This window comes from Furipterus horrens, unplaced genomic scaffold, assembly GCF_987537825.1.
Source record: "Furipterus horrens unplaced genomic scaffold, mFurHor1.1.pri manual_scaffold_4, whole genome shotgun sequence".
Classification (NCBI taxonomy): Eukaryota; Metazoa; Chordata; class Mammalia; order Chiroptera; family Furipteridae; genus Furipterus; species Furipterus horrens.
Window position 1 is genome coordinate 195833720 of NW_028327174.1, and position 25735 is coordinate 195859454.

Consider the following 25735-nt stretch of genomic DNA (forward strand, 5'->3'; position numbering starts at 1 on the left):
GGGTTAGACCTTTATTTCTATTTTAAGGGACCTTGAGGTAAATAAAGGCCAAAGACCAAGTGCTATGCTTTGCTCATTCCTGATATATATAAGTACTAAGATACTTACTAATTGAATAAAAACTTTAAATATTAAACAAAAATTTTAGATACCATCTTGAAGAAACAAGTTATTTCCCAAAGTGTCTTCTAATTTCTGAATAATTCTATTTGAGTATAAAGAAAAGACAGCTACTCAAACTTTCTCAAGAGCTTCAATAAGATCTGTATACAAAAGGAAAAATTATGAACATAAATATTTTTTAAATTCCCTTATAAAGAGTACAGAAAGACATCATCATCATCATCATTATTATTATATAGCATCTCTCCTATAATACACGGCCCCGCCCCATCCCCACCAAACGACATGGTTCTTTCTCTGAACTCTTATGCTCTTGACAGATATATGTCATTTAGGCAAGTCAGAAACCACAAAAAAAAAAAATTTGATCCTAGGTCACTTTGTTTTATGGTTAAAAGAGTTCAGAGGTGAATGTTTATACCATTCTACATGTAGACCATGCTATCTGGAAATTCTAAAACACTTGTGTTCCCTGGTTTATAATGAAGAACAACTAACTTTACCCATAGCTATTGCTCTTATAGCTGGTGCTTTTTAATCTAGTATTAAGTACCATCCAGCAACTAGTTAAATAGTATTATAACTCTCAAGGAAAATTAAAACACCTTAATGGAAAAAACTAGTTAACCATGGGAGGAAATATATATTTGACTTTATGTACCATGGTATTTATGTTAATGAGATTTGTTACAAAGTAAGTTTTTTAATACACTTTGGGTGAATCTGTGAACAAAACAGATAAAAATTTCCAGCCTTCATGGAGCTTACAGTCTAGTGGGAGGAACAGACAATGCTCGCTAACAATGAACCTAACAAGTGAATATATAAAGAATATGTAAAAACCTTTCATTGTGAAATTAAGTTTAAATTTTGTAATACTGATGACCTAGTCCTTTACTGACACAAGGCCTGGCACATAACACCGGGGTCATCACGGTGAGAGTCAAAGGTTCACTTCTCATAGTTAGCACATTGTATGCAGGATACGGAAAACTACATTTTTTGCAAACTGTACATGAGTGCCTTTATCTTTCATAATAATGACAAAGAATATATTTTAAGGTAAGAAAACCAAAGTTTCATAAAGAAAATTCAAAGTAGCTTTCAATTTATAGTGATTTTATGCAATGACAAAATTAGTGCGCATATTTCAAAAAATCTCCCGCTCCCACCATGATACATAGGCACAAAATGCCTGTATACAATGTGTTAATATAAAATAAGTTTGATAATATGAACCATGCTTCTGCAAGTAACTATATTTCATATTTTCTCTCTCAGCTAGTGTCCTGTAAAGCCCGTACTCTAACTCAGAGTCTTCAGTGCCCTGGTCTTCCATTTGAATGGAATGCACCTCCCCATCTCTGAAAGCCATGCCCACATTACCTTGGTCAAACATTACACTAAGGGCTGGAGATACAAACTTGCTTAACATGCCATCTTTACCCCTAAAGAGTTAACTATCCAAGAGGAGAAAGACAAAGGGTGATCAAGGCTTATGAGTGCATAACTGAAGTATGCAAAGCATCTGGGTGCCCCCAGAGGAGATGATTACCTCTGCCTGGAGAAGGCTGCTCAGGGAGCCCATGTGGCTTATATGTACCGAGGAAGCACGTGGGCTTGGGAGAGAGAGAGATCAGAGAAGAGGGGGCCTAAGAAGCTAGGATCAGTGGGAGTTCCATGGGCAAAGACCGCCACCTCTGGGAGCTACACTCCTCATGAGAGTAAATGGAAAGCAAGAGTAGAGGTGGCGTATGAGCAGACCTGACCTAGAGCACTGGGCACCAGAATGGTGACTGGACCTCAAGGCACAGGCTAACTAAAGGGAAAGCATCTGAAAAAAAAGCAAGGAGACCCAGCAGCAAGAGAGACAATGCCAATAATGTAAACCAGACCCAAACTGTGCTCATGTTCTCTCGGCAGATCTCTCCACTCTCCACTGAACGTGTCACCAAGCAGTCAGCCAGGGGTAACAGCAGACCCTTCCGTTCATGTCTCACCCCAGCAACATTCCCAAGCCGAGCACAGGGAAAGTGTACGCCTGTTCTGCATGCACAGGCTGGAGGAGATAAAGTGAGACTGCCACCTCGACCCATGTAAAATACCCTTGAAATGCATATCCCAGTATTCACACGGTACTCTTCATCACCTTCAGTATTCTCCGGCACTGGAATGCCAATAGTGAGAACACACCACACCATGTATTACAGACATATAGCATACTGCAATGTGATCATCCATGTCCCCAGCTAGTCTTAGGAACTCCTTAAGGGCAGGGACTAGCTAACAGTAGGCACCCAATTAAGAGCTGACAAACAAATGAATGAATTAACCCACCAAATTTTTTTCCATAGTTCCAAGCCAGCATAACAGATAGAAAACACACCAATTGCTGCTATTTTTCATTCTAAGTGATGACAGTGTGAAGCCTATCCAACAACCCTCTTGCAGACATGAAGTCCATTATGCTCCATACAGATACACAAAGTCAAATACTAGAATCAGAGGAGAGCAATTTTTTTATTTAAATTTTTAAATAAATAGTTTTCCACTCCCAGAAATTGTGTGATTGTGAAAGTGTCAGTTCCAAGTCACCCCCCGCCCCCAACACACACACACCAGCTTTGAAAGGAAAACACCATAACTCAAATTTTTCAGGGAAAAACACCTTTCTGCAAAACTTCAAGACCTTGGTTTAAACCCTCATCTCCTCTAAAGGACCACATAAATATGCAGTGTCCTGGCCAATTAGGTAAAAGTGGAAGAGAAAATTTTCTTTAAAAAGAAAAGACAAGACCAACATTACTCAATCAGAAAGGAAACAGTCGTTTCCAACAGAGTCCAACACCCGGGCAGGCAGTCCCTGGGCCCGGGCTACCCAGGCCCGCTTGGGAACAGCGGCACACATTTCGTCTCACCAAGCATCCCGGGCGTACTTCCTTCCTAAGGTCATTTCCAACACTTGCCCTCTAGGGCCCCTATTACAGACGCTATGCTCCCTGAAGAGGAGAGTTATTTTTGCTGATTAAAAACAATAATAATATTTGTGTAGCGAAACACAAAAGGAGCAGTCTGGACTGACAGTTACTGAGCAAAGGCACTCCAAAAGTCAGCCCTCTTCCCCCTGGTGTGAGGGTATCTGTGCTTGAGGGGCACAGGGGTGGGGTGCGGGGGAGGCCGTTTTTTCTTGGTGAGGAGAGGAAGAAAGTGCAGAGACTAATACACCAGAGAACTACTCTTTCTGGAATTCATAGAAGGTCTGGCCTTTTATCCCCAGGCTGAAGCCCAAGACTGGGGACCAGGGTTTTGTCAAGGGCGCCTCCCCGCTGTCCTGCCCTGTGGGCTGCTCCACATGAGCAGAGAGAGACAGGAGGCAGGCCCCTCTGACACCTACTTAACCGAGGCAGATGGAGAGGAGAGTGTGTGGATGCCTTTACTTCCCCCCCAGGAGGCGCCCAGCAGGAGCCCACAGAGCCAGAGGCTCCAAAGTCCGATTTCCACACACCCTCCCACCCCAGAACACTCCTCACCCCTCTGGCAGGAGGAAGCAGAGCATTAAGCAAGTATGGCTCTGGTGGAGGAAAAGGATTTTAGAAGACCTAGAGAAGTCGTCTTACAGGTTTCAGCCCTTTTTTCAAACCTCCCCGGAGGTAGCCAAGTTGGGAAACAGTCCTCACTCATTGACCCAAAGGGGGCAAGGGTGTTACTTTTGAGGAGGACACAATCAGTGTCTGCGAGACGTCCTGAGCCACAGACACATACTTTATTAATAATCTTACATACACAAAATGTCCAAAGGAAAGCCTAACAGGCTAACTTCTGACAGCTCCAGATAACAGCAGGAGCAACTGAAGCCACACTGGCTCTCTGGCTTCCCCATACTCCACAGAAGCAACGGTCGCTTTCCCACCCCGGCAATGGGATACAAATAAATAAATACAATTATCTGCAGAGCTTAAAGTGCAAGGACAACACTGTGAAGTCTTTCTCCCCAAGTGCAGTGACTTGTGGGAAACAGATAGGAAAATAAAAAGAACAGCTGGAAAATTTAATTACAGAAGAACAACGCAGAAGTTGACATTGTTTCACAGAACTAGCCAACTGCCAAGCCCTTCTCCCTTACCTTAAGATACAGAAGCAGCTCTTAGCTCCTGAAGATAAGCGGCAGAACCCGAATCTCTGTTTGCTGTCAATGTCAGTGAGCACGAACGTGAAGTTCTGGCCAACTTGGCTAACTGCGAGGCTGCGGCAAAGACAGAACAAAGGGGAAAATGAATGTGCAGTAAGTTTCCTGATAAAGTGTCTAATCATGACAAGTCGTTGAACCTGTAACACTTCCTTTCTCAGTGGAACTCTTTATAAATGAACTGAAAATTTACACACTTCACAGAAACAGATTGGGAGCTAGTAAAAAAAGAGAAAAAGGCAGCAAGCAGCATGCTCTAGTGACCGCCTCATCACAGCTACCACACCTTCTTCTACTTCCCGAGTTTAGGCAGGTAGCACTGTTTGTAGGTCCATCAAATCCTGAAAGGTGCATTCTATTAACCTCATTGTACAGATGAGGAAATAGCCTAGAGAGGCAATGCCTACGGTGCCAACCGGTAAACTGCAAAACACTGGGTTTTAAACCTAGGCCTAACACACACCAAAGCCTTTTCTGCCAGCTTGCTGTTAACTGGTCATTAATTTGCTCATCTGATCACTCCTCTTAGTGCAGAAAATAACAGTGATTGCAACAGCAGAATTTGAGTTTCTGCTGTGTGTTGGTCACAGAGTTATCTCGGCAACTTAAATGTTCCCTCTGTACAGAAAAGAAAACCAAAGGAGCCCTAGCGAGGTAGCTCAGTTGGTTAGAGCCTCATCCCAACATGCCAAGGCTGCAGGTTTGGTCCCTCTTCAGAGCACATACAAGAATCAACCAATGAATGCATAAATAAGTGGAACAACAAAATCAATGTTTCTCCCCCCCAAAACCAATCAATAAATATTTTTTTTAAATATAATTTTTAAAAACCTGAAAGACTGAATCAAGTTCACAGAGCCACTAAGGGGAGGAGCTGGAATTCAAAAGAGGGCAAGGTTAACTATTACTTTCCTAAATTCCTGTATCTTTCAAAATTCCTTAATTTATGAAGAACATATTTTACATTTTATAGAACAGAAATACTAAGTGTCTTAACAATGCAAGATGCTTTCTAAGAAATGGAAACAAGGTTTTAAAGAAAGACATTAGAGAAAAAAAGCTAAGCCCTGGCTGGTGTGCTTAGTGGGTTGGGCGTTGACCTGCAAACCAAAAGGTCACCAGTTCGATTCCCAGTCAGGGCACATGCCTGGGTTGCAGGCCAGGTCCCCGAATGGGGCGTGTGAAAGGCAACTGATTGATGTTTCTCTCATGCATTGATGTGTCTCTCCCTTTTTTTCTCTCTCCTTTCTCTACTCTCTAAAAATAAATAAATAAAATCTTTAAAAAAAAAAAAGCTAAAAAATCTTGCATAACACAAAATATCAGCAAACCACACATAAAAGCAACATAAAATAGAAAATATGTTTCAATAAATTAAAAATCATATTACTAATCAGATTAATCCCTAACCTCTTTTTTAAGAGTTATAAAATGTTTTAAAATCCACTTCTAAAATTCAGTTCACCAGTTAGCTTGGACTCCTCTTTAAAAATGCAAATATTCCAAATTATAGTACATATATTTATGCTAACATGATGTTTTAGAATTTGACATTGACTTTTTCAAAGGAACTCATTAAGTCTTATTGTAGTTTATACACTGCATTTTGCAAAATATAGTCGAATTGATAATATATTCAAATAGATGCTCTCACCTATAATTTACATAATAAATTGTCAGTGGAAATTAAAAAATCAAGGTTCACCAGGCCTTTTCCAAAGGTAGACTTTCTGAATTTTGGATATTATAGGAAATAAGTTTTCAAATATAAATAGCCTTCCTTTCTAAAACTCTCTCACATAAGCTGCATAAGAAAATTAAAGAGGTTTTCAAGGTATCCTAGCACTAAAGATCAACAGACCCTCCCTGGTCATACAAACAATCCCATCCCCTGGAAAGTGGTTAGAGAGTACAAGAAAATAATTCAGAAAGAAAATAGTGTTCCACTCTCCTTTTTTAACTAGGAAGGTGAACGAAAACAAGGTGGCAATTTAAAAGCAGCGTGTAATAAAACAGGTGTAAGTAATGCTATCCCTCCACCTTCCACAAGCCAGGAGAAGGAACACATTTCTATAAAAGTTATAGAGCTGTCAAGGGGACACCAAATGCTACCCTCTTATGGCTGTTATGTTTTATCTATAAAGCTTGGATACTGTGTTACTATGGTGATTTAATACTATGTTTTAAAGGGGGATTATATGATTAATTTTAACAAGGTTGAGAACTGAAGATGTGTGAGAAAGAGGATTCTAGCTCACATAATTAAAGTGGGGAAAAAAGTGGGCCTCATTGGGGAAGGAGAAAAACCTGTATTATTAAAATATTTAAAACAACAGGTTAGGGTTGTTCTAAGTTAACAAATAAGGTCAGGCTTTTGCGAAATATTATTATGTGATCATACAAAATATGAGTGTTCATTATTTTAACTCAGGGTTTGATTACGCCTCTAGTGTTTAAAATGGAGCATCCTAAAAGGAAAGGATATTGACAGGACCGAATGAAAACACCCAGGATCTCTAGGAAAAAGACATGAACAAATACAACTTGGTTGGTGAGCTGAGTATCATTAATTTCCCTATTATCTTTTCACTACCATTAAAAATGCTGAAAATGCTTTTAGCTACTTCTAGGCTCAAAGAAAGATTCATTACTCATTTACTTGGTTCAAATCCCAACTCAATCACTTCCTAACTGGGCCTTAATTTAGCAAGTTACTTAACCTCTGAGCACCTCGGTTTTTTCACCCGGAACAGCAATGAAATTAGAAACTACCACCCAACCCAAAGGATGTTTGGGGAACAAGTGAAATAAGCATCTGGTATAAAGGCAAGTCCATAAGTAAGAACAATTAATAAAAGAGATGCAAGCTGTTAAGTTACCATCTGAATGAAGACTAAAATTCATACGAAAACCAAGCATTTGCTCAGAATCTCGTGACTCAGCCCTGTAACTCCGTGAGTAAAGACCAGAAGGCTGCCTTCCTTTCTCTCCTGTCTGCTGCCTCGTTTCAATACAGGGCAGTCCTCCGGACAACCAAGTGAGCTGTTCATGCTTGCATTCAAATGACAAGATTCTTTTTGGGGTACCAGAGCTTAGAAGGGGGCACTTGTTCTCAGTTGAGTCATTTTTAAATTCCTAGTACAAGTCATTAAAAGCCCCAAACCATTAAACTCTAAAATATTTTTTCCTTAGACAACTTCCAGTAAACTAAAAGTCTGGCAAGGGCAGTCAAACTGGAAGGGTTCTGAATGGCCAAGGAATGCGTCATTCCTCCTGTGAGAGAGGATTCACTTTTTCTCTGTAAAGATGACTTTGAGAAAAGGGTCTGCTTCCTTAAAGACTGCAGCTATTGTGCTTGCCTCTAGGATCAAAAAGCATATCTTTTCAACGGGAATCAGATTCCGTATCATAGTTAAGGCTGGGAGGAACCCAAGAAGCCAACTTATCCAATTATCTTGTTTTGTAGCTGGGAAAACTGAGGCTAGGGCTTTGCCCCACCCCCACCCCCTGCTTTCATTTTGTTTTGTTTTGTTTTGTTTTTTTACAAAGTAATCAGGACTAAAACAAAAATTCAATCCCAATTCTGGTTCAAAGTCCCTTTCACTCTGTCTCACTGCACTGATCACAATGAAAATCCTTCCCCAGAAGCTTTCAATTCAGTTGAAGGAACTCAGGTACGTTGGAAGTTCAGAAAGTTGTGTCGTCAGACTTCCCACTAAGCAAGAGAAACCAAATTTGAGTATTTGCAGAACCACGCCCAGGAGGCAGGGCCAAGCCCACCCTCAGCTGTGCTTGCCATGGCTAGGTGAATGTCCGTCAGCCTTTCAAGGCCCCTCCAGCAGCACTTTGCTTAAGCTGAAGGTTCAATCCCAATCTCCCAGTGAGAAATGGGATTTTCCATGCCAGCCTCACTTCAACTTCAGTTTGTCATCTTACAAACTGAGCAACTCCGACGCTGGGCACTGTAACAAATGTGGGGTATGCAACACCCACCCTGCTGCGGAGCTTCCTATCTACTTAGAGGGGAGTAATAAACAAGGGAACCATAAAGCACGCGGCTTGTCATGGCGTTGTATGGAACCGGAAGAAGAACAAGGACAGGAGAAAACGGGAGAGAAGGAAAGGCCCTACTGAGGGAACGTGGTCAGCGACAGCGCTGACCTAAAGGGTGAGATGAGCAGCTACTCCAGAAGCAAGGGAAAGAGCCGCGCAAAGGAGCTCAGGCTGGAAAGGGCTAGGCACGTTTAAGGAACTCACAGGGCACCAGTACAGCGCACGCGCAGGCCATACGGGCAAAGTGGCGTGATGGGAAGTTGTTAGACAAGTAAGGGCCAGATCAAGCCGAGGGCCTCATCGGTCATGGCAGAGAATCAGAATTGTGTTTTGTAAAGGCAACAGAAAGCCACTGAGTGGTTTTAATCAAGAGAATAACAGTCTAGTCCACAGTTGTTAAATGTTGGTCTGCGTGTGACGTGGAGAACAGTTTGGAAGAAGTAGAAGCAGAGAAAATCGGGAGGCTAATGCAGCAATCCAGCTGAGACTGGATGGCGGCATATCTCATGGAGGGAGACTGGAGATGTTTATGGGTGAACAGCTCCAAGTTATAGCTCACAGGTGGACTGAGAGGGAGTGAAAGGCAGCATATTACCATTTAATGACAGAAAACGAACAAGTTTGTGAGGAGATCCAAGAGTTCCATTTGGGATATGTTAGTCTGAGCAACTTGTAAAACATCGAAATAGAAGTGTCAAGTACGTAGTCAGTAAATCAGAGGAAAAGTTTGGATTGGAGATATAAATTTGGAAGTCATTATACACAGGTGGTTTTTAATGCCATGATAAAGAATGAGGTCACTCAGGGAAAGCATTTATGGAAACAAAAGAGGACCCGGGACTAAATTACAGAAGTGCCAGTTTAGAGGATTGACAGAGAAGAGATCATCATAGAAAAGAAGAACACCCAGGCAGAACCAGCAGGAGGGAGGGTCGCCTACACTGATACATCAAGATGAGACGAAAATAAATGCCCACTGTGTGAGTAATAAGGAGGTTTCATAGGACCTTGATAAGAAAAGCTCCAGCTGAGCGAGAGAAGCAGAAGACAGACTGAAGAGGGCTGAGGACTAAGTCAAGGTGTGTGAAAAACTTCCAAGCGGTGGAGAATTAGGCAGTAACTGAATGGAGGTGAAGAGCCAAAGGTGGGTATTCACTTTAGGATAGAAGAATACTGGAACTTGTTTTTAAGATGTTGGGAATGATTCAATAGAGGCAGAGATTAATGATGAAGGAGAGAGAAGATGAAACAGTACTGTCTGGACTTCAGAATCTTATATATCTACTCACTTGTTATGTGAGCATAAACAAATTCTTATACTTCTTTGAGCCTCATCTGTAAAATGGGAATAATGATACTTTGCAGAGTGGTTTTGGGGATTAGAAATAATGTATACAAAGTAACTAGCATATAGTAGGTATATAATGAAAATAATAATTCTTATTGTTATGAAATTATAAAATTTCAAGATGGAATAAACATTTTATCCTCCTCTGTTACAGCTTCCCAACAACGACCTGTTGAGCCATCTACTCCAAAGCCTCCCCTAATAGCTGCCTCTCCTTTTCTCCAGTGCACATGGGGTGTCAGGCAGGAATTAAGTTTTATCAAACTATCACATCTCCCAACCTCTAGCTACACAAGCATCAAAATTTCTTTCTGTAAGCACACCTTTCCTCTGCCTAAGACTCAAGTTTCTCACATTCCCTGCCCAAAGATTCAAGTGGTCAAAATGTCTGGGAACCAAGAGTAGATCCCATACTGCCAGATATAGGGCAACACCTATCTGCTTGAGAAACATGCCAGATTGCTATTCTAAGAAAGAAAAAGAGAGACTCTCTATTCCGGCATCTACATGAGCCTGACAAAGTAACAATGAATCAGAAATGAAGAATCAAGAAGTATCGGAACCAGAAGTAGCAGTAGAGATGTAACCCAATTCCCTCATTTTATCCATCAAGAAACCGAGGCCCTGGGGAGAGAGTCACTTGCCTAATAGCATAGAGTAAGTCAACGGCAGATCCGAAACTAAAACCTAGGTCTCCTGGTTGCGACCCACTGTGCTCTGTCCACTAAGGCCCAATCAATTGCTCCAACATTACTGTATTAAATGTTCATGGGACACAGCTTAGCCAATGGGATGAAACCAAGGGTGAAAAAGAAGGGACAAAAGTGGGCCAAACTGATTCACTTTTGAAAAGCAGAGCAGGATAACTGCATAGAAATGGGAACAAGAAGGAAGGTCTGGGCAAACGTATACTAATGCACTAATCATGTGCCGTGGTTTCATTTTCTGCATGGATCTCCTTTTCTTCAGTTATCTTTATTTTCTCCTTTTCCACAATAAATATATATTGCCTTTGAAATAAATTTTAAAAGTCTGTTTGGTTACTTTATCATATAATGTATCTAGTGGTGGCAGTACGACATGGTAGAAAAGTACTGGGGAACTGAAAGTCAGACACAGGTGGGTTCCAAAAACAGCTCTACCACTTCCTGCTAGTGGGGCCCTGGGCAAGATATATTTGAGCCTCTGTGCCCTCATATGTGGAACGATGATAGGGGTTACCTTGCAAATGTATAAATTTTAGTACAGGAAGAGAACATAGGACACTCAATGCCTGGCACATAAAAGATAAATAATATATTTGTAAATAGCATTCAAATGACATTTACATCTTGGTTACATCCTTAATCACGAACTATATACCTCTGCCCCTGAAAAGATCATGTCACTTCATTTCATGTTTGCGTCACTGTGTGTGCCAGGATAGCATGTAGGGCAATGGCCTGGTAGCCACCTTTCTGGGCTCTGAAAGAGGATGAGCACAAACATGGAAGACTAGCTTTGCCGTCACTCAAAGTATGCTAACTGAAGCAGGTCGCCAGCTACCAAGTGCAAGCAAGGGGCACCACAACATGAAATGCTATGCAAGTCTCCCCCCTCCCCACCGCCCCCCAAGAAACCGCTTTCATCAATAATAAGTTTTTGAAAATGAACAGGTACCTCAGCACCATCATTTCACTACTCCTATTCACCAACAGCTTTAGATACCGTGTAGGGGAGACGTAACTCTGGACTGAAAACAAGAGTATCTGCTTTTGTCCCCACTCTGTAATTACACGGTGATGACCATAAGCAAGTCATTTCACCTCTACAGAGCTTGGCTTCCCTTCTGTAAGATGGGATGCTTGAACCAGATGAATTTCAGCTTTAAAATCCTGTGGTCTTATTCTCACACATTTTCAAGGCCTCCTGTAGCCAAAGCCCAAACTATCACAGTACACGTCACCGTCTCCCCAGCAGGCTCCATCTGCTCTGGCTGAACAATCTCTAGGCTCACTCATGGTTTCTCTTCTGCTTTGCTCTTCAGTGCATATGGGGTATTAGGCTCTCCCTTCCACTTACCCCTTCTTGCCATCCTTGCAGACTCAATATAAGTCTCCCCCACTATGAGAAGTTTTCTCTGACCATCTCAGTCTTCCCCAACTTCACTATCCTTTCGGATAGATACTGCTTAATGTGTCTTTCTAGTACTTTCTGAACTAGACTGAGAAACACGTGGAGGGCTGAGCTCCAAGTCTGATACCATTTCTTTATCTCTCAACATAATGCTACACACTCAGAACCTTCCTTTGCTCTTTTGTAAAAGAGATACCAACATCACCTATCTCCTTCAGTTGCTGGGAAAAATAAATGAGGTATTAACGTAAAATGTCTACCATATTGACTAGAATTAGGAACTCAAATACTAACATCTATCTATCTATCTATCTATCTATCTATCTATCTATCTATCTATGGTGACTGGTCTTCCCACAATGAGTTCTACTGAAAAATGTATTCATTTGGGAGATGAACATGCAGGTTGTGCTACAGCCTAAGAGGACATCTTGGGCAAGTCACAATTTCTCTACAGCTTAGTTTTGTTTTTTTTTTTAATTAAGATAAATAGCACTTGTTCTCATCTGTTACGGTAGGAAGACAATATAAGATGATACATGAGAGAGCACTTTCTTTTGAAGAACCACCAGCATTATTATTTTTCATAAGTCCTAGTTTCAGAAAGAAAAATCTTAAAATGACACGAGAGAGCAAGATATCAATGTTAACAGATGATTTGATGACTGTGAGAATCCTATCTTGATATAGACCAGAAATGTCAGAAAGTTGTATTCCTGCTCCTTAACAGTAGAAAAGCACAGACACCAAGAAGATTAGGAAGGTTTCTTTTTTGTACAAAATCACCTGGGGCAGTACGTATCTCCCATGCTGACATTTTCTAAGTCAAACAACATCACAAACACATCTCGGGGGCTTTGTGGGCCTCAGAATCTGGGCATAGCCATTTTGACAGTGTTAATCGTAAACTAATAAAAAAAGTGACATTAAAATCTCTGTATTTATTGTAAATAAACTTCATTATTATTCTCTCTGGCATTACAGTATGCCAAAGTTAGAAGCAGAGAAAGAGAAGACGAAAAATATACTCTCCAAAATAAAGTGGTTTTTGTAGCAAAAGTTATTAAGAAAGAACCATTATACATGGCCAGGATGGCAAGGATTAAAATGTACCCATAAAGGAACAATTCTGTCCCAAATCATTTTCTTAAAATATATGAGAATCATAGTTAAAGAAGATTATTTTGAAGAGAAGCATATTAGAATAAGAATATTTTTCTAAGAGCTACAAAAAAAAGGGCACTGGACATTGGTGACAAAAAAAATTTACAACTACAGTTTAAAGACCTGTTTTTCTTCCATATCAGAATGTAATCACCCAGACAGGTAGGTAAGTAGAGGTGTATTGTGTGGTATGAGAGAGAGAGAGAGAGAGAAAGGGGTGTGTGTGTGTGTGTGTGTGCACTCACACAGCACACATTGGGGGACATTTAGTCTCATTGCAAATTTCTTTTAATATTAGTTTACAAAGTCAACTAAGGAATACCTATCCAAAATAGGTCATCACTCTAACAAGAAATCATGTAAAAATGTAGTCTTATTTTTCTTTGTTAAACATCTAACTACATTTTAAAAACATTTCCACTTTATTAATGTGTATAAATATGCCCTTGCCACAATTTGTAATACATTTTATAAGTGACTGGAGATTTCATGCATCACTAATTCATACATATAAATGCGAAGTTTGCATTGAACGTCTCTAAACAAAACCTTGCTTGCTATTTTTAGAAGGAATAGGATAAAGAAGAGATAAGAGGACTCTCATTACAAAGACTGACCCTCTTAAAATTAAGGCTTTTCTGTTTTGAGCAACATCCTGCTACTAAAATAACCGCAATACTAGGATTTTAAAAGGCCACAGTCTGGAAATACTATAATGGTTGACTGGCTTAAAAAAATAACTTGTTAGAACCAGCGAAAACAGTGAGTGATTCTAAGTGATTGGCAACATTCCAGAGCTGCTTTTTAGTACTCTTTTTGCTTCCTAGTCCTCGTTTTTAAAACTCCTTTGGCTACCAATTCTCATCTCACATCATTTTTAGGTTTATGCCAAATAAATCAGGACGCAGTTACTACAAAGTGCAGAAAAGATCCAAGCAGCATGTGACCCACATGCACTCTAAGTCAACAACGTGCTTCAGACCTGCGTGTCTGGGGACAGTAAAACACATGATAGAACCTTCCTGAAGATGGGCACATTTTATAGCTTTCTTGGAACATATTATGACATTTATTACTTATAATGACTTTTTCTAAAATCTCCCTATCACTAAAAGTAAAATTTTAAAGATGCAGTGTTTGTACAGTCTCATAGTTCAATTTCCCATTAAGAGAAAATCAAAAACAGCAATCAAATGGACAAGTGATTGATTAAAAAAATGCTTAAACTATAAAGAAAAACACAACAGACATTTCTTGAAAATAAGATTAAGGTGATTGTTTTGTCATTTTATTAATGCTGTTAACAAATTATAGTTTTATAAAGGGGAAAGCTCTTCTATAATTGTTTTTAAAATAAGCAATTTAAAAATAAGCTTATTTTAAAAATTAGCAATTGGTCAGTGGCTCACTGTTTTTTAAGTCTCTTAGGCTCCTTTAATTATCTTTCAGTTCTAATATTCATTCATACCTCTCCAAGAAATAGTTTATCATAATGCAAATACCAAGGAAATGTGTAGATGATTTTGTTTTTTGTTTTTTTTTTTTAGAGATACCATTGTAGCCCCCTAAGCAAAATGCAAGACTCTATTTGCAATATATCTTTCAAGTAGCAGACAGAACACCTTTAAAAAAGATAGGCATATGTTGATTTAAATTTTAAGTTGAAGTCTAGGAAAAACAGTCTATATCATACTCGTAAAGCCATGGAGTCACATAATATTACTTAATATTATTTGTTAAAGTAAAATATATTCATATTTAAATAAAAATTAAATAGCACTGGATTAAAATCCAACCATTCTTAATCATGATTGGAGTCTGATAACCAAAATCAAAAATTTAATGTTGTGCAAACTATATCTCACAAATCAACCAATGCAAAGCTCTAAGCTTTAAACTTTTTGACAGTGTCAATAAAATCCCCAGGAAAGGAGAATACAGGAACTCTCCCTGGAACATAGGCGTTTTAAAGCATGGTTAAGCAGACAGAATATTAAGAATGGCATGGTTTTTATTTTCCATCGCAGGTTTATTGATGCTTTTTTTTTTTGGTAAAGTTTGAAAATCTGACACTACCTGTCCACATAGAAGGGGAAACAAAACTTGGTCAAAGTCTGTAGAACTTCCTGTGGAGAGAAAGAAAGATAATTTATACATCTAATGGGACCAATAAATCTAACATTAACCATGGCACACAATCTAGCAACTTTAGCCTAAAGAAAAAGGAGACAGATAAAGAAATATGAGCTTTATCAATTACATGGGAGGAGTACCAGGCAGTCAATCATGAGAAATAATAAACATGATCAAACTTCATTAAAAATGAAAAATTAATCAAGAATCACACATGGGCAAGCAGCAGGAGCCATGCAGGAAAGCTCTGAGGGGAGGGAGGCGGCTGGGTTGCTGAGTGTTAACACCCCTCCAGGGACCATCTCCAGCCTGACCATATGGATCAGAGTGAATAACACCGAGCCACATGGGTTTGGCCTGGCAGGGCCGCTGTTGCTGGCACCAGTTTTGCCTGTTACCTAGGAACAGAGGGGGCCGGGATTAGACAACGCTTGCTTCCCAACATCAATGGGCCAAAGCACAAGCAGAATAGAAAGCCAACTTCAAGATACTTGTCCCTTAACATAGTCAACTAAATTTTTTAGAGTGTAAAACTTCATTTACTTACTTTGTAAAGAAGTTGCGATTTCTGGCATAAATTTATTTTGTAACCAAACTGTAACAACTTTAAGTATGTACAATTTTTAGTTAAATGTCATCATAATTAGACACACTTACCTGCTTGTAATTTGTGAAAATCCGAAGCAAACCACCAGTTTAAATATCTTTTAACAAACATGTAGGTACATGAAACCAAGCACATTATTCAAGGGAAGTAAACAAAAAGGGAACAAAAAGCAGAGTGACGTTTCAAAGACTTATTCATAAAAGAGAAGGTTCTTACATTAAGAAAAGCGCGCTACTGTATGAAACACCAAACACAGTGGGGTGCAACTTTTCCCAATGGACACATTTCATGTATATAGCATCTATATACACAGCTAAATGTACATACAAGTGATTAATTATTACTTCCTTCAGAGAATTTTCTTTAGCTTGTCTTAATTTATCTGAAGACTTAGCCCACAGTTGGTGTTTAAGTTCATAGACCAATGTTATAAATTTTAAAAAAAGTTATTTGTTTCACACATTTGATTTGCTTTTTAACTATTCAAAATCCCAACTTTGAGACAAAATGAAGAACACATTTTTCAGTCATTGAGAAGCTGGTTCAAATTAAAACAAACTTGCCCTTTGCAGATCCTAATCCAAGTGATAAATTAAATATCAGTTTACAAATATAACAGTTTTCTACCCAATAATAATGAATTATCAATGCCAATTGAATTGATGCTTCTCGCTTCATTTATTTTTAAAAACAGTTCTCTCATTTAAGAAATAAACCACATCAATCTAATAACCCACTCAGTGAGGCAGAAAGCACACTGACTTGCTCTGCCAGAGCACCTTCCACCTACATACTTTAGTTGAGCATATCCTCTTTTTTAATATCACCTTGGACTGATACTATATACATATGTATCACAGCACTGTTAAGCCATGCTGTGAAATAATAAAGGAATAGGAAACAAAAATGAAAAAGGTGGACAAGATTACCTCAGCATATTCTAAGAGGCATTGTTGATACATTAGCTAAATTCAAAATGTGGCATTCATAATCTCTTACAGATTGTTTGAAACTCACATTTAAATAAGCTGCAATTATGCTAATAGAGAATCAGAACAAGAGCCATTTCTTAGTGCATAATGTTATCATCAGGCAAATATTGGAAAAGAGATCATACAAAACATTCATTTTAATGTCTGCAGTTTCAATTATAAAACACACTATAATCCACATACACAAAACTCACATGATTTATATGCAAAAATGAATTCCTTGCATATTTCCTTTCGCTTCAGGTTTCAAGTACCACAAAATATTTCTTAACTTTAGTATATGTACCAAGCATTCTTTAAAACACAGTACTAATGCTCTCTCATTGCCAAAATCACCTACAAAGAGAGTTATTTTTTTTGTTCCTCAAAAGTTACAGGTGTAGAAGTGCTTCTCTGCTCTATGCTGGAGCTGAGCAGCCAAAAGGCCTCAAGAGTTTTGAAAGAAAAGACCCCCCTGGATACAAGAAAGCATTGTGCTGCACAGCAGAGTCAAAGGAATCTAATATGCCCAACTTATTACTCACTACTACATAGGAACTACTTTCTAATGTCGAGTAATAACCAACTGTGAACTGGTCTGTCAGATAATATTAGAACAGATATTAAAATACCCAATGTAGGCTGAGTATAACCCATTTCCCAAGAGCTTTCCTTTTTACCCAAGAAAGCAGTGAGATAAGTCTAATTAAGCAATGCAGCAGGGGTGGGGGGAGGGAGGAAGGAAATACAGGCAAATGTGGGCACATGTTTGTGCATTACAATATGTTTCTTCATATTTGTGATATTACAAGACTTTGATATTCCAATTTAAGTCAAACAAGACAGTGGTGTGCTGTCAGGGGAGAAAACAAAAATGAGCATCTACTCTGTGTTAGGCATAGTCACACATAACCTCAATCAAAACTGAAAAATCTACTTCTTGGTTTAGGAAGGGAAGGACAGGAAGAGGGAGGGAAAAAACAAGCAATGTTTCTTATAAGTAAAAACTGCTGAAATGAACAAATTTTCTTAACACTGATGTTTTCCCTATATACAAACATCTAACTACCTTACCCTCTTTTTCCAAAGAAAAATACAATTACTTGAATATGAAAAGTTCCACTCTCCAAGAGAGACTTTAAAACCCTGATTTAAACATATTTTGAGCATTATATTTATAGCAGAGTGTCTTTCAGCATTAACTTTACTAGGAAAACAGTCATTAACCAGTTATCAACCCCTTTTCTCTAGAACCTGTGTATTTGGCTGGGGAACTCTCTTTGCAGATGGTAATTTTCCTGTTTTCTCTCCCCTTTCTCTTGCCTACACAAGCTCTTTCAGCCGACCTCAACAACTGCCACATAACATAAATCGGATCTTCAAGATGCAGTACAGCTGATGAAATGTAAATGACCTCATTGCTAAGGCAGGGGGTAGAAAAGATTGTGCCAAGCTATCCAGATCAAATCCCAAGTTTATATTTTCACAAATCTTTTTATGTACAGTTTGATTTTTTAACATTTTAATGAGCAAAAAAAAAGTGAATCTATAGTAGCCAGTCACTACAGTTAAAGTGCAGGGCATGAACTAGATCCCAGGAGGGAACCAGTCCACCATGTCACCACTGGCTTTAGGACATTCGCCACCTGGTTCCATGTCCCCAGGTTCCAACTCTTTTCATAATCAAAACACTGCTGACATTATAAACCCCAGACGGGTTTCTAAAATCCCTCCCAATCAATATATCCAACACATAACTTATTGGAGACAACATTGAGCTCATTGATTAAGGTGAGTTCAGTAGCAAAGTTTTCAAAATAAATGAGACAAGAATATAGCATCCAACCCCTTTGTGTCACCAGACAATTTATGAAACAGGCAATTTCCAAAAGGGCTTTTCTTCCTAACAAAATATTCGATACCTCATGTGGGAAGAAGTAAGAGCAGAGGGGTAGGGGGAAAGTGGATGACAGGCGGTCGCATAAACCTTTCAGTGATGCATATATTAAACAGCAGACCGCACAGTGTAGTAGAAAAGCAGCAAGATCTTCAAAGCTCTGCCCACAATGACATAACTAAGCCTCAGACTATGAACCAAAATATGAAATCAACATACCTAACGCTTGTAAATAAAAATCAGAAATGAACTCAAGATTCATCTCCATGTTTTTTTGGATTCATTTCAGCCAGTCTGAATTCTCCCCCAGTCAACAGGCCCCTCAAGGGAATTGACTCCAATCTGGAGAAAGTAGATTGTGTTATGCTGAAACTGAGCCATTCTCTTAAAAACCTGGGAAAGCTTTAAAAATGTATATTATTCATCTTAGAATCTGATCTGGAAGCAAAACTTCAAAATCTAAATGCAGTCTAGTTAACTGGGATTATCAATAACAAGAAGGCTAAATTAATTCACTCTGAACTTGGGGTGCAGGTTAGGGACGGTTTAAGAGATCCTGCAACAGCCATCAGTTCAGATGTCAAATACTTTGTTTTCACTGCTTCACTGAAATCCATAAACAAAAATTAGTTGTATTTGGCAGATGAAAACAACTGACAGACACAGACATACACACCCCACAAATAAATGCCATCTGAAAGACAAAAGCGCAGGCTGATTATAATGTCCACTGGGGTTACAGAATGTTGGGAGATGAGGCATGTTCTCAATAGTTCAAAAGGAAAAAGAAAATGTGTGCAGGAAAACATTTAAATAAAGAAAAGAGCTTGAATAAATGAGTAGATTTCAAAATATGTAAAGCTAAAATTGGCCTCTTTGTAGCTTGCTGAAAGCTAGTATAGAAGTTGATAATTTACCTTTGTCCAAAAAGAAAGTGAAGGAGAGAGCGGCGAGGAGACGGTGGGAGAACATTTCCTGAGTTTCCTACATCTAATTTATTTGTTCATTCCAAAATGCAGATGTGCGATGAGAAAAGATCACTGGAGCTCAAATTCCTAAAATACTCTATTTCTATGCTCATTTTTTAATAGCATGAGGGAAATGCTGACCCTCTAAGTCCTGCAATTGAGATCAGTGCAACTGACTTGAAAGAAAAGCCTTTGATTGATGATCTTAAAACTCAAGTTGAAAGTTAAAAACAGAACACACACAAAATCCAAACATACAAAAAGCTAACTAAATTTCAACTTTAAGCCATTTCAAGTTAAAACCATGGGCTCCAAGTGAAAGCTAGCAGAGGTTTTAATGCTTGTGAATAAGAAGGGTAAAACAGAGTGGTAAGAAGTTCTTAAAAGCTTAATTAGCACCCAGTTGAAGAATATTGATCAGAAATTTCCTAAATATGAAAACAGGAATATAATTTTTCTCCTTCCCTATAAATGTCAAGTTAAATCCAAGATCCGTTCTATAGGTACTACCAAACTTTTTTTTTTTTTCAGTGACAAAAGCTTTGAATAAGGGATTTTACAAAAAGGCCTTTCAACACCCAAACATAAAAGCTGGGTCAAATTTCTAACAACACTGTTCAAATGCTACAGAGTCTGCTTCCTTTCTTTGGTATATTTCAATATTTACTCCCAGTTTACTTTCTGTAAACTTTAGTTAGTTTTGAGTCATGCATACATTACAATTATGCTGATTTGTATAATACCTAATATGCACAAAGATAAATGTATGATAAAATATAAATACATCATATTCTATAGCATGCATCATATAAACTTTATATTTAAATTATCAAGGATATTAAGTATATAGCTGGAAAGCAGAAGAGCCACCGCTAAAAGTACTTTTAAGAATATCTTTTTAAAAAGATACTTGTGAAAAAATATTTTATAAAATTTTTAAAATTTAACAAAGCTGCTTTATCTGTCTGTATCCTTTCCTTTCTTCCAAAAATTACTTAAATCAAAGTTGTTCCCAAATTAAATATATGTAAAATCCTTTATTCTAAGATTTCATTTTATTAACTTTAAACCTTACAAAAGGGTTGAAAATGAGAGAGCTATATTTATAATGTCAATGTTAAACACGAATAAACTTCTTGACACTTGTTTCAAACACTTCCAAAATGACCAAATGATTTGGTTAGAATCTTTTACAATTAGCATTCAATGGCATCAGTAATAGAATTTCTTGGACTTAATATTATTACTCTAAAATATTTTGCCTTGTTCATTTCCTTAAACATTTTAAATCCTATTATCTGCACATTTATGTTATCTATATATCTAAAGAAAAGAGAAGCTGGGGAAAGTGGGGGAGGAGGCCACAAGTCTGCACATACCAAAGGGATAGGGTCCCAACAGTAAAACGGCAAACATGGTTTCACTGAAGAAGCAACTTGCCCTCAGGAAGACAGTATTCAAAAAAGAAAGGGGGGAGCACTGATAGAAATAGTATTTTGTACGCACATTAAAAGCTGTCAGCTTTTAAATATTTTAAATGCACACAAAAATGTGCACAGATGGGCAACTTTTCTGCTCACATTAGTCTAGGAAAAAATCTTTCATTATTAAGCTCAAAGTCCTTGAATTTTTTAAACTTAATTGTGCCTCTATTTCTTAGAATTCACACCCCAAGGCCAAAGCTTTCCTGCCACTAGGCCTTCAAATCTGACGTGGACATTACACGGGAGGAGGCTCCAAGCCTCCCTGAGGTCTCACTCCTTTTACAACACACGGAAAGGCAGTCGATAATGGGCCCGTGTTGAATTCACTGCTCTCCGCGTCTCTCCTCTTGGGACACAAGCCTAGCAGATGTGATAAAAACTGTGTCAGAGAAGTGGCTCTAGTTTGTGCCTTAATGACAACTTAAACCTCTAAACCAATACAAGTAAAGGACTAACAGAGCTGGCTGTTACCTCTCTCTCCTGCCAATCTTCGACTATCTCTGAACTAAATTAGCACCTCTACTCACAACATCCCCTGCCACCACACAGAACCCATTCTGATTTTCAAAGATAAATGAATTCAGCAAACACAGGGCAGCGAGAGAGTCGGGGGGGGGGGGGGGTGCGTGTGTGTGCGTGTGTGTGTGTCTGACTATCCTATAATAAACCCCAACACCGCATATTTCATGTAGTTTATGTTTTCTTAAGGTATGACTGTTCACTCAGATGTCTTAAAGCACTGCCTGGTATATATTCCTTCTGATCACGATCCCAGTAACCTTATTAATACATATAACTGGTAAAGTTATAGTTTCCAAAAGTATCTAAAAGTATAAAAATTATTTTTAAATATGTTCAACCATAGGAAAGTAAAGTAATATTCTGAGTTATTGAAACATTCTAATTATTAAAATGTATACAGGAGTATATTTTTTAACCTGTGGGTGGTTATACTTTTCTTTTAACTTGGAAGAACTCTTTGTCTTATCTAATGATATGGTACCAAAAAATAGATTTAAATGTGTACTTCTGATAACATTTTCTAAATTCTATAATTCAGCCTTCAGATGATAGGCCTTTTTACCCAGTGTCTTGAAAGCCTATTCAGTCACAATTGCATACCCACTTAATCAGCAATCATTGTTCTGAGATGCAGGACTTTGTTATCAAGAAAGCACCAAAACCTTAGAAAAATTTTTTCAGAACTGGCATAAGAAAAAAGTGATCTTTGTCAGACAAGGACAAATTTATGCAAATCTTTTATAAACATTCACAAACATTTATTTAGCTTTTGAAATGTTGGCCTCATTTGAGAGCATGAAAATGAGGGGGAAGTAGGAAAACGCAAAGGACAGCTTAGAAGCTGGCACGCAACATAAATATTCAGAAGGAAGATTATAGGATTCATGTTAGGCTGTCTTAGGCTTCTCCGAAGTCCACACAGAATAGGAAAGAACAAAACTAACGAGAAGTACAGCAGATGTTAGACAATGCATCAGCCTCTTTTCCTCTCTCACTTGGCTATACTTGGACGCTTTTATATTTTCTTTCAATATGGTTAGGTCATTCAAGGATTCTCCTATAGACTCTGTATTGTGGCTACAGATCTATAAGCTGGAGGTCTGTCAGCTTTCCAAAAGTTTCCAATGAAAAGGCATTATGCAAATTATACCTCTCTTACCCTCTTTCAGGAGGGAAAAAAGCCTCCAGTCTGCAGCCATCGGAGTATTGGAAGCCCCAGCCTTCATTTCTGTATAGCTGTGTTTGCCTCAGGGCCACGCTGCTTGTTTTGACAGTGGATCCCCCTAGATAGTTGGGATTAGTCGAGCTTGTTTAGATAAACTTGAAATCAAGGCCTTCTCTAGGTAGACAGCTAGATGTAGCTACCGAGTTTCCAGCTGCCTCCTCCTTTCATCCCCAAACAACTGGAGATTCACTGTAGCTATCACAGCCACAGGCCATGTCACATACATAAGTACAAAATTAAAGGCTGCTAAAAGAAGCCTTTGTAGGTCTTAGTGCTAAAATAAGGAATCTGTACTGCTTGGTTTATACAAATTATTCTAGTACTACCAGTATGGAACTGCAGCAATCAGTGAAAAAGGCATATTAATCAAGGTCCCAGCTTCTTTGGATAGACACGATTATAGTTTGATAATATACCTAACCTTCTGCTGCTTAGCTCTTGAAGGAGAGAATAATCACTTAAAATGTTGAAAAGGAAATAATGGGCTTTATTTATCCAGGGGCAGGGGATGTCAGACACGGTCAACAAACACTGTGAGCAGAATATCAGAATGTAAATATCAAATCCGGTTTTGAGAAAGAATTATTTAGCAATTGATTAGACAGGGCCTCACTCGACAGTCAGCTCTAATTGCAAAACTGTTTCAAATCAACTTTTATTTCCTACAACTTGGAGATTCTGAGGGAATGGTATCAAGAGGATTTAAGAACTGAGGAATTCTGTCCTCAGAACTGATCGATGACATCTCATTAAAAAACAACAAAAAAACAGAAGGCAGGTGAAATGAAACACTTATTGAAATAAAAATCATACAATTCAAATCATTTTCTAAGTCTAATATTCAAGGATTTTTACAACTTTGGCAACTAGAAAATCTCTTCAGAGGGCCAACAAAATGCAAACAAAGAAAATAATTTAGTCCCATGTAAGTGTTTTACTTTCTGATACTTTACACAGCTTGCTCCAACATGTAGTGCTAGTGTTTACTACCTCAGACCGCCTGGGATAAACAGAACATGACAATGGTACCGGAACAGGTTTCAGCATTTTCCAGAACAGTTCTGTGAGATACTAGACAGTACAAAAGGCCTTCTACTCCTCTGGCCAAACCATAAAGTCACACAAGACAGTTTTTAATCAATCAAGTTCACGCATCACCAACAAAAATGTGTTCTCATAAAGTCAACAAACTTTTTCTCTAAAGAGCCAGAGAGTAAATATTTTAGGCTTTGCAGGACATTTATGGTCTTGTCAGATTCTTCTGGGTTTTTTGTTTTATTTTTACAGCTCTTCAAAAAGGTAAAACCATCTTAACTTGAAGGCCACACAAAAACCAGCCCCTGGCAGGATTTAACCAGCTAGCTGCAGTTTGCCAACCCCTGATCGAGAAATGAGCATGGTCACGTAACATAATCCAACCAAACTCACCAACACTCAAAACTCATTTTTAGAAATACTGGAAAGGTTAAATACCAATGCCAATCATGTCGGTTCTCTGGTGAGCCAACAAGTCACACGTGATTACTAATAAATAGCCAAGTGTCTCCTGCGTACAAACATGCTTTCTCTTTTTCAGAAAAAAAATATTTAAAGTACAAAGAATTAAAGATAAAATATATTTGCACAACTCAGGATTCATAACTGTTTTGTGGCATGGCCTCTTTAGACAAATAATACTTCTTATATTAATAGTTTCACTACTACAGGTTAAGGTCGGGGGTTTTCTTGATAGATAAACGAATTCATGCTATTTGGATTATTGAGAGCTCTTCAAGTTGAGGGTTACTTTGTTTAGAGTATTTTAAAACCAATATTAAAAAAGAAGAAAGCTTTTCTGGTGCTTTATTCACCACTCACTCACACACGTGTTACGTGCCCAACGTTCTAATGTTCTGCTAGGTGAAGAGCATAGAGGGGTCTTTCTGCCTCTCTCATTACTCAGTTTTGGCCACTTTCAACTACTTTCCCTTCATCTTCCTTCTCTCTCTGTAGCCTCCTCTGTTAATAGACTAGTTACACTGTAATTTCAATTGTCATCACTATGTAAATGGTTCAAATTCAAATCTTTACTTCTAAACCATATCTAACACCAGGCTTCTATGTCTAACAGCCTTTTGGACATGTCTGCCTCATGTCCCATAGGTGCTTCAAGCTCCACATGTCATGTCAAAAATCCAGAGGCATCATCTATGTTCCTGATACAATGCTATTTGCTAATCCTTTTCACCCCATCAGCATGAGAAAGGATCTCAGGCCACCACTAATACTTGCTGGGGGACAGATGCATGACTTAGATTCAAGTATTTGCTGTGACTGTTGAATTTCAAAATCACTCTGTGAAGAAAACTTTCCAATTCCTTAAAACCTTCCCAAGTGTCAATAAATAAGAAAGAGAAAAAGGGAGCCCCTGAATTCAAGCATATTTCAAACTGATCTTAGAAAATAAAATTGACATATTTCCCTAAGCAAGCGATCTGTCCAGAAAAAGTCCAGCCATTGTTAATATAACAAGAAGAGTTTGCACAGCATCGATGTAACCTGGCAGCCAAGGAGAGTGGACTGGAATGCACATGCGTGAACTATGACGACTTCACTGTACCAGTCAGTGGGGGAGGTAGACACTGTTGAGTGAGCATGTCTATAGTGTGTGGCTGTTGCATTCAAAATAACTGAGTGAGTAGAGCAATGAATCTGCAACAAATTTTGCATTAAGCTTGCACATCCCTCCACGGAAACTATTCGGATGATTCAGAAGGGCTTTGGGGATATGCAGTGAGTGCAGCACAAATAAAAGTGTGGCACAAATGCTTCAAAAATAGTCGAGAATCTGTTGAAAGTGATCCATAACCTGCTGCATATCACTGCATCTACGAAGCTGTCGATTACAAGGCTATTAATTTTCAATACCACTAGGGAAAAAATCCTGCAAATAAAACGAT

General features: G+C 38.5%; 1 protein-coding gene across 4 annotated transcripts in view; it reads right to left on the reverse strand.

The window, feature by feature from the left end:
• DENND1A (DENN domain containing 1A) overlaps positions 1–25735 on the reverse strand; it is a 481014-nt gene that overhangs the window by 320167 nt on the left and 135112 nt on the right. For 3 of the 4 annotated variants that reach the window (XM_090274703.1, XM_090274702.1, XM_090274705.1), the window contains 2 exons: positions 15066–15115; positions 4247–4366 (listed from right to left, as the gene is read on the reverse strand). In XM_090274703.1, coding sequence (XP_090130829.1) covers positions 4247–4366; positions 15066–15115 — 170 coding nt within the window. The remainder of the gene's footprint in view (positions 1–4246; positions 4367–15065; positions 15116–25735) is intronic. The other variant, XM_090274704.1, reaches the window with a different exon arrangement.